The sequence below is a fragment of the Octopus sinensis genome, linkage group LG14, assembly GCF_006345805.1.
Source record: "Octopus sinensis linkage group LG14, ASM634580v1, whole genome shotgun sequence".
Taxonomy (NCBI): Eukaryota; Metazoa; Mollusca; class Cephalopoda; order Octopoda; family Octopodidae; genus Octopus; species Octopus sinensis.
The window spans coordinates 49,410,010-49,429,055 of record NC_043010.1 but is presented as its reverse complement, the minus strand read 5'-3'; the positions used below and the strand labels follow the sequence as shown (position 1 = coordinate 49,429,055).

The 19,046-nt window shown below is 31.6% G+C and overlaps 1 protein-coding gene across 8 annotated transcripts in view; it reads left to right on the top strand.

Annotated features, from left to right (window-relative positions):
* LOC115219130 (receptor expression-enhancing protein 1) overlaps positions 1-19,046 on the top strand; it is a 188,394-nt gene that overhangs the window by 154,299 nt on the left and 15,049 nt on the right. For 5 of the 8 annotated variants that reach the window (XM_036509009.1, XM_036509007.1, XM_029789221.2 and 2 more), the window contains 2 exons: positions 1,176-1,295; positions 11,126-11,259. In XM_036509009.1, the coding sequence (XP_036364902.1) occupies positions 1,176-1,295; positions 11,126-11,259 (254 nt within the window). Of the gene's footprint in view, positions 1-1,175; positions 1,296-11,125; positions 11,260-18,879; positions 19,041-19,046 lie in introns of all 8 variants that reach the window. The other 3 variants (XR_005001915.1, XR_005001913.1, XR_005001914.1) reach the window with 1 other exon arrangement.

Here is a 19,046-nt window from a genome sequence, read left to right as displayed (position 1 = left end):
CTGCATGGAATACATTTCTGTTGATAAATATATTTTTTTTATATAATTGTTCCATCATTTTCTATTTAAAACAAGACATATGCACACACACACACACATACATATATATACATATACACATACACACACACGTATATAAACACACACACACACACACATATATATATGTATATTTATATATATATATATATATATATATATATATATATATATGAGAAAGAGAAAAAAACACACTCTAATATTCCTTTTATATTTTAGAAGTATTTTTCTCAGCCAACTTATTCTTTTAGTTTGAAAAATTACCTGTTTCAGTGCTTTAAATATTGAGGAAAAAATATTTTATTTTATTTAAAACTGACTTATACCAGCATTGTCGTTGTTATTATTATTATTATTATTATTATTATTATTATTATTATTATTATTATTTACACATCTATAAAACTGGGTTCTTTTTTTCTATCTTATTTTCTGTTTCTTATTTTCTCTTCTTTTTAAATCCAAAGTAAAATTATTAAAAGCAGTTCTATTAATGACTTCCTTATCTGTTGATTGATTTCTTCTCTAAAGATATCCAAATTGAAACAAATGGAACTGCGCTTTTCTTTTCAAAAGCAGTTCTTTAGTTATTTCAGTGGTGTATGCTGTACACTGAATCTCAAGGTCACCTTCTTCTCTCAGTAGGAATTCCAGATTAACTCATTTGCTACTCTTTTTATAATTTTTTCTTATGTTTTTAATACGAAACATTGCTATTTTGTTGTATTACTGATTAATGAGTACCTTCAATGGATTTTTCTCAAACAAATATCTGAGAATATAAAAAGTACCCCAGTTCTTTTCCTTTATAATTCTTTTATTGTATTCGACATTTCCTCTTTCTTTTACTCCTCAATTTTAAAAATCCAATTTAAACTCTTCGTTACAGAGCTGTGTTGGGGTGTATAAGTCTGAGAATTAATTAGAAACTCTCTTGGTATTGTTACAATAGCATTGCATTGCCAGACTTGGCAGCCTCTGACAACTGTTTTCATTTGTTAGCCAATCATTGCAATTGTGATCACAGAAAAAAAAAATTTCTTTTTGAATTTGTCTCTGTTTGGTTTTTTTTTTTTTTTAAGGTTTGTTTTCTTTCTTCTTTGAACTATTTTCTCTTTTTTTTTTCCTCCCTTCAGACAATAGATTACGTGAAGACAACCAAGAGTTAGAAAAACGCATGAAAAAAGAAAAAGATTCTAAGTATCTCACTGAAGAAGAATTAGAAAGTAGACATATTGCACCTCGAGGAAAAGCAGGTAAGTTTACACACACACACACACACACACATAGAATTGTAATATCAGTTTACCCTTCATAACAATGCAAAAAGAAGAAAAACTAGGAAGAGGTGGCGGGAAAACATTAAAAAATCTATTATTGCTATTTTCCTTTTTTTCTTGCGTTTCGTTTTTGAAAAATAGCCTTATCTTTGTAAATAGCTGTGAGTTTATTATAACCTAAACTGACTCTTTCTTTGTACATCTCATTAGGACAGTATTCAATTAATCAATAATATTAATTTTATGCAAGTGTGATAAATAAAGCCACTATTGTGACCTCTCCCTAATGAACTGCGTCCATCAATGGGCAATTAATGTTATTGATTTCAAGAGTTAATAAAAACACACGCACAAAAAAAAAAAACTAACCCATTGTAGGATTTAAGTTTAGCACTGCTGAAAGGTAATAAAATATTTGTCAGTTATGCAGGGGCATGTTATATTCATTACTTGGTACCTATTTACAGGTAATGAAATATGCTAATAAGACTGTAATCTCTTACTCTACTTCAGGTTGATATCATATTAACTCAGATAACTAAACTTTAGATAATTAGATTATTTCTTATCTTGTACTTGTTTTAGTTATTGGACTGTGGCCATGCTGGGGACACAACCTTGGAGGATTTAGTTGACCAAATTGACACCAGTACTTTTGTGTTTTTTTAACTTACTCAAATCTGATATTTATCCAATTGGCCTCTTCTGCTGAACTGCTAAGTTAGGGGGATGTAAACAAACCAACACCAGTTATCTAATGGTGGAAGCGGGAGGAGGCAAGCACAATCACATGCACACACGCATGTACACGGTAGGCTTCCATGCAGTTTCCGTCTACCAAATTCACTCACAGGCGCTATTGCAGAAGATACTTGCCCACGGTATTGCATGGATTGGGACTAAACCCAAAAGTCGCATCCTTCATGTGTCTGATGGCATCACTTTGTCTCCAACAATTCGGTGTGACAACAGTGCAAAACCACCTCCCTCCGACAAGTCATCCTAACGAGACGTCTGCGTTGGCTGGGTCATGCCCTCCGTCATCGACCATGCGAATTCATCTACGTAGCAATTGCCCCAGCTCCCCTTCAGGGTTGGCAAAAACGATGTGGTGGACAACGAAAAACCTGGCTGATGATAGTCAAGGCTGATCTGGAACCCAACTTAGGCCTCCATGTCTACGGCGTTTGCTGCTGGAATAGGGAGTGGTTGGAGATCACACAGTCGTTAGCCTCAAATTGCCAGGCCTGGTCGGCGTTTGTGAGAGATGCAGCACTGAGGATGAATGAAGCCAGCTCAACCCAAGACAAGACAAACCCAAAAGCACATGGTAGAAAAAGAATCTTCTTAACCACATGTCCATGCCTGCACCTTACTCTTTTCCTTTTTTTTTTAATAGTTAATCTTGTAGCCTAATTTTAAAGCTGCAAGTCTTTTACTAAAATGTCTTCTCATAAATTTTTTTTATCCTGGCATAAAAACTACTTTTGTAAGAATAATCTTAGAAAAAGAAAGCAAAAAAAACTTTTAGGGAAGGTATCTGATTTTTGGAGTTTCATATTTACATATTAATTTTCCAAACAGGTTTTGTTCTTTAAGTCCTAAATCCTAGAACAATGAATAATTCAAATAGACAACTTAAAAAAAAAAGTGAGAAACATTCCATAAACATATTGATTTGTTTCAGGTAAGTTTCAGTAAAATAAATGATTATCATTATCATCATGATCGGTTTTTTTTTCACATCCACTTTTCTATGCTTGCATGGATCAGATGGAATTTGTTGAAGCAGATTTTCTATCACAGGATGCCCTTCCTTTTGCCAACCTTCACCTGTTTCAACTAAGGTAATATTTTCCCCATGACCAGGCCTGTTTTCGTAGATGATTGGCAACGAGCAACACTTTCCTGAACGATTGTGACACTCGTTTACAACTATTAATTCTTTAATTTGTTTCAGTCAATTGACTGTGGCCATGCTGGAGCACCGCATTTAGTCAAGCAAATCAACCCCAGGACTTATTCTTTGTAAGCCTAGTACTTATTGTATTGGTCTCTCTTACTGAACCGCTAAGTGATGGTGACTTAAGCACACCAGCATTGGTTGTGAAGTAACGTTGGGGGGACAAACATAGACACACAAACATATACATACATATATATATGACGGGCTTCTTTCAGTTTCCATCTACCAAATCCACTCACAAGGCTTTGGTTGACCCGAGGATATAGTAGAAGACACTTGCCCAAGGTGCCACACAGTGGGACTGAACCCGGAACCATGTGGCTGGTAAGCAAGCTACTTACCACACATCCACTCTTGCACCTATGTGCAAGGTTAAGACAAAGCAACACATGCACATCCATTCACAAGGTTTTGGTTGACCTGGGCTATAAGTATAGAAGACAGTTGTTGGAGGTATCACCCAGTTGAACTGAACCTGAAGCCATACAGTTGGGAAGCATACTTGTTAAGCACACAGCTATGCCTGCACTTAATATTTGGAACTGTATTTTAAAAGTTTAATTATAGACCAATTCTGTATTTGCAATCATTTGTAAGTTTTTTAAAAAGTATGTAGCTCTTGTAATACATGATTATATATAGCACTTCTATAAAAAGGAAGCTTCTCTAGTTTCTGTTTCACTTAATGTCAGAAACTAAGTTAAATAACTCTTCATATACACTTTTTTTTTTTAATAAAAGGAACTGATTTAGCTACAGTTTCATTTGTCAAATCTCCTGATGGGGCTTCCTTGTTTAATTGAAATAAGAAATTTGTAGATAGTTGATAAGCAAGCAACCCGAAATTCCATTTTTTTTTTTTTTTTTTGGGTTTTGGTTTTTTTAATTGGGAAATTTTGATAAATGTCATTAAGAATGTAACATTCTGGTAATTGGTTAGCTTCATTTAATTTGGAAAATATATCTACATGACAGTCACACCTGTTATGTGTTAATTTATAAATATCTTTATGTATAATGTTATACTGATCACAAAAAGAAACGGTTGCCTACATAAGGATAAAAAATGTAATTCACATGGAAAAATTGATCTTTTAGTGAATGTGCACAGGGCATAAAATCTGAATGATAATTGTTTCTCTCATAGACACATGTAATAATAATTTCAAATTTAAAAAAGAAATTATCAAACAAATTTTTAAATTATCATCATCATGAAAATAATTATGTCATTAGTACATACAAGTCAAACGAATTAAATATTGATATTACTTTGAAATAAATGAAAAAAAATGTTTGTATGAAAACAGGAATAAATGTTGTATTTCAGTACAAATCAATAAGTTGATTAAATACAAATTAGATACTAGTACCACTAAAACTTTGAATGATTTAAATGCATATAAAATTCTTATATCCCTACTGTTAGAATCCATATCAGTAAAATTTATAATTAATATTAAAATTGGAAATAAATGATAAAATTTTGAAACTATTGTTATTTATTCTGAAATGGTTTCAAACCTATTCAGAATGAATTAGGCACCTGTGCTCAGTAGTTTTACTGATATTGTAAATAATGTTGATAATTCAACTGATTTTAATATTAAAGATAAACTTCACAATTTATGTACTAAATATTTTAAGTTAATTTTCGTTTCCTGAAGCATGAAAATGCATGCTAATTCAACTTCATCTAGGCAAGAAACTGATAAATTCACAGGTCAGACTATTACCATTTTCAAAAGCAAAATTAGTAAAAATTGAACAGTTCATTGGAACCATTAGACTACAGCAATTGGGATGTGTCTCTTTTATCTATTTGGAAGCTAGATGGCAAAATTTGTATCTGAACAATTTTAAATTGTCGAGAAACTGACTAAAGAATGCTAAATAGTGCTCAAATATGGTGGAGTATTCTGTAAGTTGGAGAATGGAAAAATATCTGTATACAGGAATTTTAAAGATACTTATTTACTAAGCAAGTTAACAGAAGAATCACAAAAAATATTTGATAGAAATACACTTTTTCTGTCTTCACAGTTACAATTAAGTAAAAAAAAGAAAAATGCAAATGAAGTATTAGAATTTGTTTCAAAAGTTGGATATTATCCTATCCTATGTTCATTGAGACCATGGCAGGCCTTACTGTACTGTTACATAATTTAATGAAAAACAAGGTATCATTGAAATGGTCAGATGATTGAACAACAAGTGATTGATGCCATAGAGCTTTTCAAACATTACAATGAAAATTTGTTACTAATTTTAGATGTAGATGTATTGCTCAGTCATCATTGAAGTTCTGTTACAGCATGGAAATGGAGTTGAATATTTATTGGCTCACTGGATATTTATGAATAGGTAACAAGGGATTCTCTATTATGTTGGGTTTTCATGCTGAATTAATCACTGATCACAAGCTACTAATACACGTACACTCACCAGATAATAATATGCTGGTGTTTAGGTCTTAAAGACTACAACATTGAGGATGTTATGCAGTATATTATAAAGCTTTGAAGCAACACAGAAATGCTGATGCATTATCCAGACTGTTGATCGAACTTAATTACAATTTTCATGAAAGTCAAAGACATCATATTTTATCTGGATTTAAAATACATCAAATTATTGATGAAAGTCTCTATGGAATGTCTGTTACTACTAAAGAAGTTGAATCAGCCATAAAGTCTGATATTGATATTATTTGAATTAAACAATTCATCAATAATGGTTGGCTTGAAAAACTAAACATTAAAGAGAATAATGGACAAAATGTGATGCAATTAATTATCACAGGAATATATTAAATTTTGTGGTCCAATTTCCCTAGGATAGTTATTTCAAAAATATTTCAAAGTAAAATTTTCACTCAACTGCTTGATGATTATTAGTGCATGGTCCAAATTAAACATAAGTTGCAGATACTGCTACTGGTTGAAACTGCAGTCCAGTAGAGATATACTTGTCAAATCATGCTTAGTATATCAATCATTTGCTAATGCTCTAAATAAAAAACCAAATGAAAGAACAAAAATATTTGGGCCATGGCAGTGAATACATATCAACTATACTGGGCCATATTACAATAACAAAAAAAAAAAATGTGTATTGCCATTGATTCACTTTTGAAATGTCCTTATGTTGCAATGACTACTAATGAAACATTAGCAAAGGTAGTACTCCAATATGATTGCAGCCTTTAGTTGAAATGCGTATAAGTAATCTCTCTCTATATAAAATTCTTTCTCTCTCTCTGTCTGTTCCCTATGCATTCTCAGACAGCTCAACCTAATCATATCAAATTTCACAAGGTATTAGACCCCGCAAGTGTCAACATGTAATTTTTATTTTCATTTGGATTAAAACAATATAATATTTTATCTAAAATAATCTTTCTATAGTCAACTGTAATAAAGGACATTTTATACCACGACAACAATGTCACATTTTGTATATGAGTGTGTGTGTGTGTGTGTTTGCATGTTCATTACATAAATGAGTGTCTCTGTTGTCTATTTTAGTGTATGCATGTCAGTGTATGCGTGATTGTCAATTCCATTGATGTAAATTGGCTATGTGAAAGAGCTATACTGGCTCCAGCTAATGAAATGGCTGATAAACTCAATCATGAACTTCTTCAAAAGTTAACAGATCCATCAGAAATGTCTTTTCCATTAATTTACACAACAGTCGATTGAGATCAGGCTGTTCAATACCCTGTTGAATTTCTGAACACACTTAAACCACTGTGATGTCACCGCATAACTTGACACTAAAGTTGAATGCTCCCATTATGTTGCTTAGGAATCTTGACCCTCCTCGCCTGTGTAATGGAACTTGCTTCATTATTACTTCCATGAAGCCCCATTCCTTTGGGGCATCAATAATAACAGGTAGTTACAAAGTAGAAAATGTCTTTATTCCAAAACTTCCTCTCATACCTACAGATGTTCCAATTGAATTTAAGAGGCTTCAGTTTCCAGTCAAACTAAGTTTTGGTAGTTCAATTAACAAATCTCAGGGTCAGTCCCTCAAGGTGGTTGCACTTAATCTCACTACTACATGCTTCTCTCACAGCCAACTCTATGTTGGTTGCTCACGAGTTGGAAGCAGCAACAATTTATTCATTTGGATACCAACAAAAGATTACATAATGAATATTGTTTACCCTGAGGTGCTTCAAGATTAACAAGTTTTCAGTTCTAAATTCTATTATCGTTACAATTTGAATATTTTAAAATAAAATATAGATATTTTGAAATAATTATGAGAATAAAAAGTATATCCTCAAATCTATTGTTTACTATTCTGAATAAGAACAGCAGTAACCTGGGCAATGCCGAGTAATTCAGCTAGTATTCTATAAAATCTACACCATTGAAAGATAGCCTGAAACGGTTATATCCTACAATGGAACTCTGTTGTATCATCCAAAATTAAACATTTGTGCAATAAAATGGCATTCAACATATGGCGTCTACTGTTTTCTATCTGGTTTGTTCAAACATTCAGACAATGAATTCAATAAGCATTTCATAAAAATTATTTATGTGCAGAACAACAACCAAATCTTGTATTCCCATATCATTCTGCACTATTTCCAGCAGAAATGCTGCATGCCTGACAACTATGAAAAGTTATGTCATTATTACAGCTAAACCTTGATCAAATGGCAGGCAAACACTTTCAAATATTTATTCATTGAATGATCAGTATTAATTAATATTGAAATAACTGTAAATGAATTTGTAGAGCAATTACAAAGAAACTTAATTCAATGGCTTCCTTGGTTCAAATAAACAAGAGTAAATGGAAACTGCACCAGAATCACATTTGGCTCTGGGTCTGTCCATGAAATCGGTCTGCGACCATCATCATTGTCACTACCAATCTTCATTCAATGTCATTACCACAACTGCCAAGATTCTCCAAGGCAGTGATGAGCTCCAATGCAATACTTGCCATTATCTGTTTGATAACAAAGATAAACAATTTATTATTTTAAATTAAGTTTAACCATTTTGTACAATTTACCAATACATATCTTACTGTTGTACAAAATGCATCATATTATCTCTTCATTGGATGTCAATTATAATTGTTAAATTGAAATTGAAAGTAACTAATAACATTTTCAATTATTGCTATGTCTTATTTTAGTAATTATTTATGCAATATTCTGGCACAAGTTGTTAAAAGGAAGACTATAATATTTCATTTAACACATTTTTGCTAGATACGGGCAAAAAAAATATACATATATGTATTTAATATGCAGTATCAATTAACTGGAAAACTGATATATGTAAACTCACTTACACACACTTACACATATGGTGATGAACTGTCGTTCTTATCTCCTCAAATCTTGTTTTAACAAGTTGATAAACTCAGCACATGTCAAGAGGGGTTTGTTTGCTTGTGAAACACTTACTGATGCGATGAAGTAGCTCTGATAAAATATGTAATCTGTGAAGTATATTAGATATGTACACCATGCAATGAATTTCTATTGAGCTATACATTTATAGCTCAATACCCCCCTCTCTCTCTCTCATTAATATTTTTTTCTAAACAAAAGTTATTAATGGAAAAATATACAGAAGTGAGGTGTATAAGTTACTTGTATATTTAGAAATTTTATTCCTGTATCTTTTTTCCTATCTCTCAGTTTCTTCCTTTTCTCATTCTCTTTGCTTCTTCTTAGCTTCTCTCTTGTCAGAATTAAGTATTGTTTACTTAACCTTGTTCTATATAGATTTCTTCATAAAAATTACATGTTATCCAAATATAGTCAAGAGATCCAAATTCCAAAAGCTTCATTTATAAAATATTTTTCATAAAAAAAAAAATACAACTTAAATTAGAGTAGTTTGGATGAAACATGATATTAAATTAGATAAAAACTTGTTAAGGCCAAAACAATGCAAAGAATTACAGAAGCAAAAACAGAACAATCGTTAAAATGTCTTGATGAAGGGGTCCTTACACCGAAATACTGAAAAAAACAAAAATACAAGATGGACATCAACTGTTGTTCTGATTACATTTTTGTATTGCATTTTGCATTGTATCAGTCTCAAGTTTTAAGGCTGATAGTTTAAATTGCTACTTTTTCTAAATGCTCATAACAATGTCAGAATTGTAGAATCATTTAAGATTGATATGCAAATAGATTTTATTTTCATAAATCTATATTGCAAATTGCCCTTTGAGTTCAAATCTAGATGAAGAACATTGTTTCAGACATATTCCTGTCTTTTTTCGATTGAGTTTCAGACTATATAATGACTTGATTATACCTTTTGAATTGCAGATGCTATGAATTATTGCCCACATATTTGAAATTTAATCAACATTACTGGTGTTTTGAGACTGAGATAATTATGGTACTCATTAAAGTAATTGAAAACAACAGGAAATTAAATATAAAAAGCAAAAAAAAAATTGTGTAGAGTAAGCTTCTTTTCTAGCTGCCACCGATAAAACTCACATTTTTAAACATTTTGTAAATAAAGTTCCTAATCTAAAACTGTCTTTTCCTTCTTTTTCTTTCTTCTGAACTGCTGAAGCTAAACTCTTACTGAAATCTTCATCAAACTAACTGATGTTCAATATTTTGAGTCACTTATGACTGTCTCTCACTTCTGTTAAGTAATATTCACAAAGAGAAACAAGAAGGATCGTTTGAATATCATACCGTGCTTCTGAGTATTGAAGTGAGTCTTGTCAGGGTCTGTCATATATTTCTCATTAACCAAGGGCATATAGAGCAAGCGTCATAAATATACTGGTGGTAAAATCAATAGGTATTTAACAAGTAGACAGAAGTTACTGAGCAACACATAGATACAAGTTAATATTCTTTTCCAAATATAGTGTACTCTCATATATGTAATCTAATGAGCTGCAAAACATTGATCTTTTGAGAACATCCAAGCAATTTGTGGATCAAAACTCTCTAGATGTGTTTAAAAGTGAGTTAACACCAATAAGATCAGATGGTTGAAATTTTTGGACAGTATAGACAAATACAGGCTGGAGTAGATCTGGCTTTTAAGGCCCAAGTAGTGGGCATGTTTCAGTCTTATTAGACCTCTTTGGCCAAGCATATTCTACTCAGATGGCAAGACTGTGAGTTATATATTCTAGTTCAGAATGTAGTAACTCTTAAATTTTATCAGTTAATTTTATTGAGCTTACCACTTTTACTTGTCTATCTTTCCTAGGAGTTTTACTCACTAATTTCCGTTGGATAATTTCCGTTCATCAGTTTTTCACCTCACTATAGTACCATAATTGTATTTAGTAAGCAGAACACTCCTCTGAAGTATTTTCCATCAACAATCAGTTTCACTACTCTCTCTCCCTCCCTCCCTCCCTCCCTATATATATATATATATATATATGTGAGAGAGAGAAAGAAAGAGATCACTCTTAATCATGCAATGTAGAATATGCCAAGGAGGTTTAATAAGACTGAAACACATCTGTTGTTCTCACCATTTGGCTTTAATGGTCTGTTACACTCCAATGTGCATTGTCTATGTTCAAAAATTTCAATCAACTGATCATATTGGTGTTATTTTACCTAGAGGAAGTTTTTGTTCACCAATTATTTTGATAATTTCGGTATTTGTATTTAGAGTGCAAAATGCTCCACCAAGGAATTTCCAAGTGGTCATATTGTTTTTGTTCTCCACTCCACCCTTTTTTTATTGTTTCAAAGAAATTGTTGCTGAAGAGAATAAATGTTAATAAAATCCAATGCAGCCCAGAGCCTAATTTAATTGTTGTTTCCAGTTAATTTATAACACCTTCTCTATTATTTTAGATTTATACAGTGTCCCTGAAGAAAGTAATCCATCACCGCTGTCTTCCATGACAAAACCCTACAGCTCGTACAGCAGCCGCTATAGTAGTGGTAGCACCATTGGTTATGATTTAAGATCTTTGTCAAAGAAGGAGGTAAGAGATCTGTGTTTCTTGTGATGTGTCTCTCATGCTTTTCTTTCACTGCTGATCTCCTCAAGATAAGTATTAGTGCAATTTGCTATACATTTAGAAAACACTGATTTGAATGCTGTACCTAATTTATAAAAAAAAAAAAAAGAAGAAAAAGAAAAGGCTTTCTCTCAAAAGAAATGAATTACTGCTATGTTTTTTTTTTCTTCCTCACTTTAATGTTTGATCTGCTAATTATGTTTCCGATATCGTCAACACAGCCAATCATTTGTATGTACCCTAGAATCTGGTTTAGGTTAAATAGAAATTAGGATTGATATTATAGGCTGGCAAGGTCTACTTCACTGTAACTTTCCTTGCAGCAATTTGATTATAACATCTTTATCACAAGCAAGCGTCTGTTTTTACTGTTCTTTAGATTCTAGATTATATGTAAAAAATTCCTCATCAAAAAATGTTCAGAGTTAACCCTTTTGTTATATATCTGACATACACTGCCTTTGTTTCAATTAATTTTGAAAATAATGACAGATTCAATAAAATAACATTGTCATTATTAAGATCAGCTTTGCCTTTCATCATTTTGGGGTCAATAAAATAGGTACCAGTTGACTACTGAGTTCAATGTAATCAAGTATATCCTGCCCCCAAATTTCAGGTCTTGTGCCTATAGTAGAAAGGATTATTAAGCTAGTGTAAGGTGGCAAGCTGACAAAATCATTAGCATACAGGGCAAAATGCTTAGTGGCATTTTACATTCAAATGCCGCTAGGGTTGACTTTGTCTTTCATCCTTTTTGGGTTGGATTGACTTATAATCTTCTTAAGCTATTGTAATTTAGATCACTTTAAAACCGAAAGTAAATATCAAAGAACCAAGGGCAATTCAGACAGGTGATGCCAAAAGGGTTAAGTCGTCTGAGCAAAGTTAGAATTCAATTCAATTATAAATGCTGATTTTCACGATCTTAAAAACTTGCTAACCGTCAATTAAATTTTTATAAATCATTTTTTTTTTTACTTAGGATTCTTAGACAAAACAATCCCCAATGTTTTTTGGGTTTTTTTTCAACTGGTGAACTAATTAGGAAGCACTTAGTGTCCCAGTTCCCAAAGCCCAGACAAATGATGGAAGTGAAATACTAATTAATGAAAAAAAAAAACAAGAATATTACCTAAAGGATAGATTTTTTTTTTGATTATTGTACAGGATTTCATTTTTTTTTCTGTAAGAAACTGCTACTAATTCACATTAGTGTTTTTTCAATCTTGAACCTCAAAAGTGCTATAAAAGTATGTGTTTGTAAGATGATGAGTTAGCAATTACATAGTCTCATATTCCTCATGCTTTATTTTATGAAATTATCTTTATCCTTTTGTAGTGAATTGGTAAATATTCAAAAGGGTTTTGTTTGTGTGTGTGTATTGTTGACATTATAAGAATTTAGAGTCTTTGAGAGAACATGAAAAAATTCTTCTATGGAATGATTAAACTCAAAGCAGTTGAAACTATAAATAATAGCATGTAAATATTGGGGTAAAAAGCCTTTGGCTTTTTCTAGCCAAAAGGTTTAGTCAACATTTTTGAGCATATATTGGCTAGCACTGATACCCAAGAACTTTTAGTAGATCTGATACAAAATGCATTAAGTTCAAAACTTAAAAGGTTTTGCTTGAAGGCAAACAATGTCTGACTGTTTTTACAACAAGGATCCCATTAACATGATAGTTGTTAGTGCAAACAGGAATTGCACAAAAGACTGATCAGAAATTATAATATATTATACACCAGATGTACCTGAATTGCTATCAGCACGTACAGCCTCCAGGAGTATAATTACATAATGATTTTAGTGTCAATTTTGTCACTGCTGATTATGTAATGAAGATGGGATTAAGTTATTACGACGCTGCTGTTTCTGATAGCAAATATATTTTATCATTATGGCTTCTTTCTCATGCTGGCATGGGTTGGACAGTTTATCATAGTCTGATTCAGCTTTTATTTGGAGTGGCTGCCTTCTGAGTCTACCAGGTGCATTTTATCATGAAGATCGCCTTATCCTCAGAACAACTAAAGAGTCATTTCTACTCTATACCCTAGGATTGGTGAAGAATTAATTGAATGTAATAATCCAGTGGATGTGCAGTGTTGATTTACCAGATTAGGAAAGCATATGATGGAAAAAGAATCAAGTTGATTTTGGCCTGTTAATCCATTTGTGTTAATTATTTAAAGACTTCAGTTTTCATTTAGGAAAATTACCACAGAATGTTTCACCTTGCCACAGTTTACTTGAAGGTCTTCCTATATTTTCTTAACAGCTAAATTACTACCCTAACATAAGATTTAGATAACACAAAGTGACTATTGAAATGTGCTACTCTTTTATGTTTGTTGATTTATCCCTATGACATCAAAAATAAAAGGTATTATAGTCATATATTAAGATAAATTGTCCTTATATTTAAATTTAAATATACCTTTAAAAACAATCATAGGATGATCTCCATTATAAATGATTTGCATCATACAGAGAGTACATTAAAGCAAACTTCACATTCTGTATTGGATAACCTAGATCAGAAATGGTGCCATAAAATCCTTGGCTTTCCTTCTTTCTCTCTTTCTCTGCATATATTTTTCCATGCTAAAAAAATTTACATCAGTTAGAGAGTTTCCAGAGTGCTGTTTACTCAATATATTATTGTGCATAGATTTAATAGAACATCAGAACTGTAGCTTTCAACAAACAGTAAAGGAGTTGGGAAAGTGGGCAACAACAAATGAAAGTTGATAAGAGACACAAAGTTAACAAAAACTGGTGGGTGTTCTCTTTTCAAACTAAAGTAGTAGTGTTTCCTACATTGAAACCAGCTCTGAATATTAGATTAGTTTAGTTCTCCAGCCATCTCCCTCCCACCAATTTTGTTGACTTCATTTTATTCCATATGCATTTTTACATTTCATTGTATTCAAATTTATTTTCTTTGCCATTTTTTTTTACAATCTTTTTTCTTTGGCTTTAAATGATGTCCAAAATTGCATGCAGTTTTCAACTTATTTATGTAAGGAACCAAAATATCTTGCATACTTTTAGGTGTAAAATGTGCATATGCCACAAGATATGCATTTGGCTTATTTACTAGATTTCCAACAATGTCTTATTTTGGACAGCTGCCTAAAGGAGAATCCTGTCTCTTAAAATTCTTGGCTATTGCATTTAGATATCAAATCACATTATTTTTATAGATATATATAATGAAATTTTTTAGCTTTTTTTTTTCTTTCATGTTTATTAAATGTTTTATTTAATATCATTTTATTATTTACTTTTGTTTTTAAGATTTTTTTCCCTGTATATGTGTTATGGATATATATTTTATCATTATTCTTTCATGCTTGCAAATATATCTTCTTTACACTAAGAAAAATATTGATTGTTTGCATACTTATTTATTTATTTATTTATACACACATACATGCACACATGTACACATACACACATACAATGCTAATTGATTTAAAACTAAATAAGATAAAACGAGTATTCTGTTGCATGAAATCTGTAATTTAAGCACATCTTAAGAATAGCGTGTCTATTATCTATAGGTTTTTTATTTATCTATCTATCATATACATACACATAGACACATATACAGGGTTGGCCAAAAGTCACCTGACAGTAAATCAAAACCATTTAATTCCAAGAATTATTTATGTAATAAAAGCATCTAAATATGAAACATCATGAAAATTGTTCAAACTGAAGTCCTTCTTGAGCGACACATTTTTCTATTTGTGTCAATACAGAAATTACAGATAGTATTTATAGAATTTTGATTTACTGTTGGGTGACTTTTGGCCAACCCTCTACATATGTTTGTATGTATGTATACATATTCAGATCAAACCTATCACTGCATTTGAAATATTAATATTTTTTAATGGTTATAATTTCAATATATATTGCTTGTGTATTGACCCATTTGTATATCTTTCTTTATTTAAGCATATAATCTTTCTTCAATTTGCCAGAAAGTGTAATCGCTTGGTGTCTTAATTTTCAGCTGTAATAAATGTCCTTCTGCATTCAGTCTAGATACCTTCTGAAGATTTTTACTATGTTGTTAGGGTTATGTCTATAAAGCTTTGCTTTGTTTCTTCCAACAATGAAGTGTTACAAAATGTCATTGTAAGAATTTTTTCTGTCTAAATTATGATAATGGGGGCAGTGTGTGTGTGTGGGGGGGTATCAAGAGCAGTGCACCAAGGGATTATCTTGGTCTTAATCAAACTGAGAAGTTTGCGGGTTGTTTTGGTGTCTTTCAGTATCTAAATCCTTGAAGTGTAACTGGAATATTTTAAAACAAAAAATTATGGATATTTACAAAAAATAATTTTGTGATTTAAGAATGATAAACATTTGCAAACATATACAGATGCTGTGTAATTTTAAAAAATTGGACAATGAAGTTATGGTCAAGTAGTGGAATTGGTTGCTATAATTTGCGTTCACTGTCTTCCTTTGTCACATTGTTTGAAAACAATAATGACTTCTACTCCTGTTGGTAATTAGTATCAGGAAGAGCATTCTTCTGTGAAACACTTTTCCCAACTATTTTTTATGTTATGGTGGGTAAAACTGTTTTGGTTTTTAGTATTTCATTTGTATATACTAGCAGAGTTGAAAGGGTTTGTCAAATTTTAAATTTGGACATATAATGAAATTCTTTTATTTTTGCATACCTTTTCAACTTGTAATTACTGCATTAGAAAAAGGAAGCAATATCTATTTTTTGGCTGCCATTATAAAGCAAAGCTTGTTTCTATTCGATGTCATTGTCTATATACTAAGTCATTGACTTCCTAGCCACTTTGACACATATATGCATTAGTAAAAACCCTTCAGAAAGTACTCTAGTTTTGCTTATATTCTTATCCTTATTGTTGTTGTTATTGTTGTAACTGAGCTGATCACCTGCTTAAAAAATATTTTCTTTTTAAGTATTTAGCTGATGGTAAAATTCATGAAGAGCCTTAAGTTTGTTTTGTCTATATGATGTACTATTAGTTATGAAAATCTCGCTAAAAACTCCAGACTGTTATAATTATATTGTTCATTAAAATTTTGGCAATCTGTAAGGTTAAAATCCAATTTCTTAAGACAGAAGGTTGTATACTTGTGTCCAATAACCTATGATTACAATTTCTCACAAAAGCATTTAGATTCTTAAGTAAGTTTATCTCAGAATCATTATCTTGAAAATACTGATATTCTTCTATTCATAGTTTATATATTGTAAAAGTATCCTATTTCTAAAATAATGAACTGCTTAGCCTACCATGTAGATGACCCACAACCAATTATTGCGATAAAAATCTGGTAGCTTAGTAGCATAGAACTAATCTCAGGTCTGTCTATTCCTGAATTGGACCGCTATCTGTATTGATAACCATTTCCTCATTCTTACAGCTTACATAAGTAGTGAGATTAAAGCAAGTGCAGCAATGTGATATCCTGCTATCAGTCTCTGACTAGAAGTCATTGAAAAAGGTTGACTGTGCACTCTAGTAAATATAAAAGGAATAAAATAGATTCCATAACTATGGTAGTATATTATATATATAACTGGAGTAATGTATGTGTGTAAGTGTGTGTGTGTGTGTGTGTGTGTGTATATATATATCACTTTATGTACCTTATATATTATTAAAATATTTTTGATTCAAAGGTAGTTTTATTATAATGAACCATACATGAATGATATGATTGTGATGAGAAAAAAATTGATTCTTCAACATTAATTTATAATTATGTGGTTTGATTTTAAACTGGTTTTGGTCTATCAGTATTAATGGTAGGTTCCTTATTCTATAGAAGTATGTGGTAGCATTCTGCACCAATGATAAGATTATGATGACTGGAGTTTAACTTAGTTTTGATTTTCATCGCATTCATATTAGTAATATCCTTTGGTATCTTCTCTTACTGATAATTCTGGAGTTGTATGAAATAAGAAACTTTATTTTCTGTAATTATGAATAGTTGTTAATACATAATTTCACAACTGCAAAAAAAAATATTGATGGTTTAAAGAAAATAACACTGGCCTAAAATCTAAATATTTCACTGAAAGAAATTACTTCAATCCTATTTCAGATTTCATTTATTTGCCTATTTATATTGCTTCGTGTCTCTGATCTCAGTTTCTTAATTAACTCTCTGAGTCAAGTCAATAAGCCGTCTTAAAAACATTTATAGATGTTTTAATGTTATTTTGCTTATATAAAACTGTCCAACCTCACAACCTGATACAGTTTTATTATATTACCAGTGTAGGATTCATTAAAAATGATGGGGTTTATTTCTGATTCCTTATCTTTCTGCTTCAAACCTTGCTCCATTTTCATCTTGCATTTCATTTTGTCTCTTTCCAGATATATATTTTTTTTCATTTTACCTCAAACTTTGCTTCAGTTTCTTTTTTTGTGGTTTTTTATTATATTGCAACAGTTCATCTTCTCTGAAATCACATCAAGGCATTGACTTCTTGTGATAATCTTTATCTTCTTTCTGCAATTCGAAATTGAGCTTGTTTCTCTGTGGTTGAGAATTTCATCTTTTTGACTTGCAATTACCTGAGGTAGATTTGAAAAACCTCCCCTTGACTTCTTTACTCTTAAACCCTTGCTCCTTAACACCCACCCACACACACACACATCACTATTTCTTACACACTTCATTATTTGTCATGTATATATATATATATATATGTGTATATTTATATATATATATATATATACACACACACACACACACACTTCCTTTCTTTCTCTCAATGAAAATCTGTCACCATCACTTCTCCAATTTACAACATATTTCTTGATGCTCTTGCCTTCCACACATCAATACCATGCATTATATAAACACACACATTATTCTAATTCACCTTTATGATACTTTCTTTTTTTCTCTTCCACCTCTCACCAGATACTCTTTCTCCTTCCACATTCCTATAGCATCATAGAAAAAGGGAAACAAGCCAATAAAAAAGGGACATGTGACTTGACCTTTTATGACATTTTTTTTTTTAATTTAATCCCTGTAGGATAGGATTAATTTTCACTGAAGATATTATTTCTAGTTCATAGTTTATTTTTCAATCTTAAAGACTTTTTTCTCAATAAAATCCTTTTGCATTGGTGATCAGCTCAGAGAATGAAAACTATGTTGTCATATCTGTGTATTGCTATTATTTTTCTTAACTGCCTTATACACTTAATTGTGAAATGCAAACACTAAACGTGTGCCTATGTGTGTGTGTGTGTGTGTGTGTTGATTGAACATGATTTAAGCTCTGGAATAAATGACAGTGTGTCAAACTGCTTTTAAAACTTTGTCCTCAATTTATAAAGGCTGACTAATTAAAGTGTGTGTTTGCGTGTCTGTATGTGTATACATGTGGTGTATTTTAACCCTGTGTAGCTTGTGGTCTGAAGTAAATGCTCCTAGTGTGTTGCCATGAATGTCCCATCCTTACTCTTATTTAACATAGCGGTGGTGGAACTAACTAGTTGTTGGTTCATGTGTATAATAAAATTTATTGCTCTTCTCTGCAGGTTCGGAGCTCTTCTTATCTGGGTTACCCTGGCTACAGTGGGACAGGTTCCCTGCCCCGTCACCGCTATTCCTGGTCTTCCTCCGACTATAGCCGTGCTTGGAAACATTAGGCACAGTTAGCTAAGTCCTGTTGCCTGATACCCCAGGATTTTAACTTCATGTACTA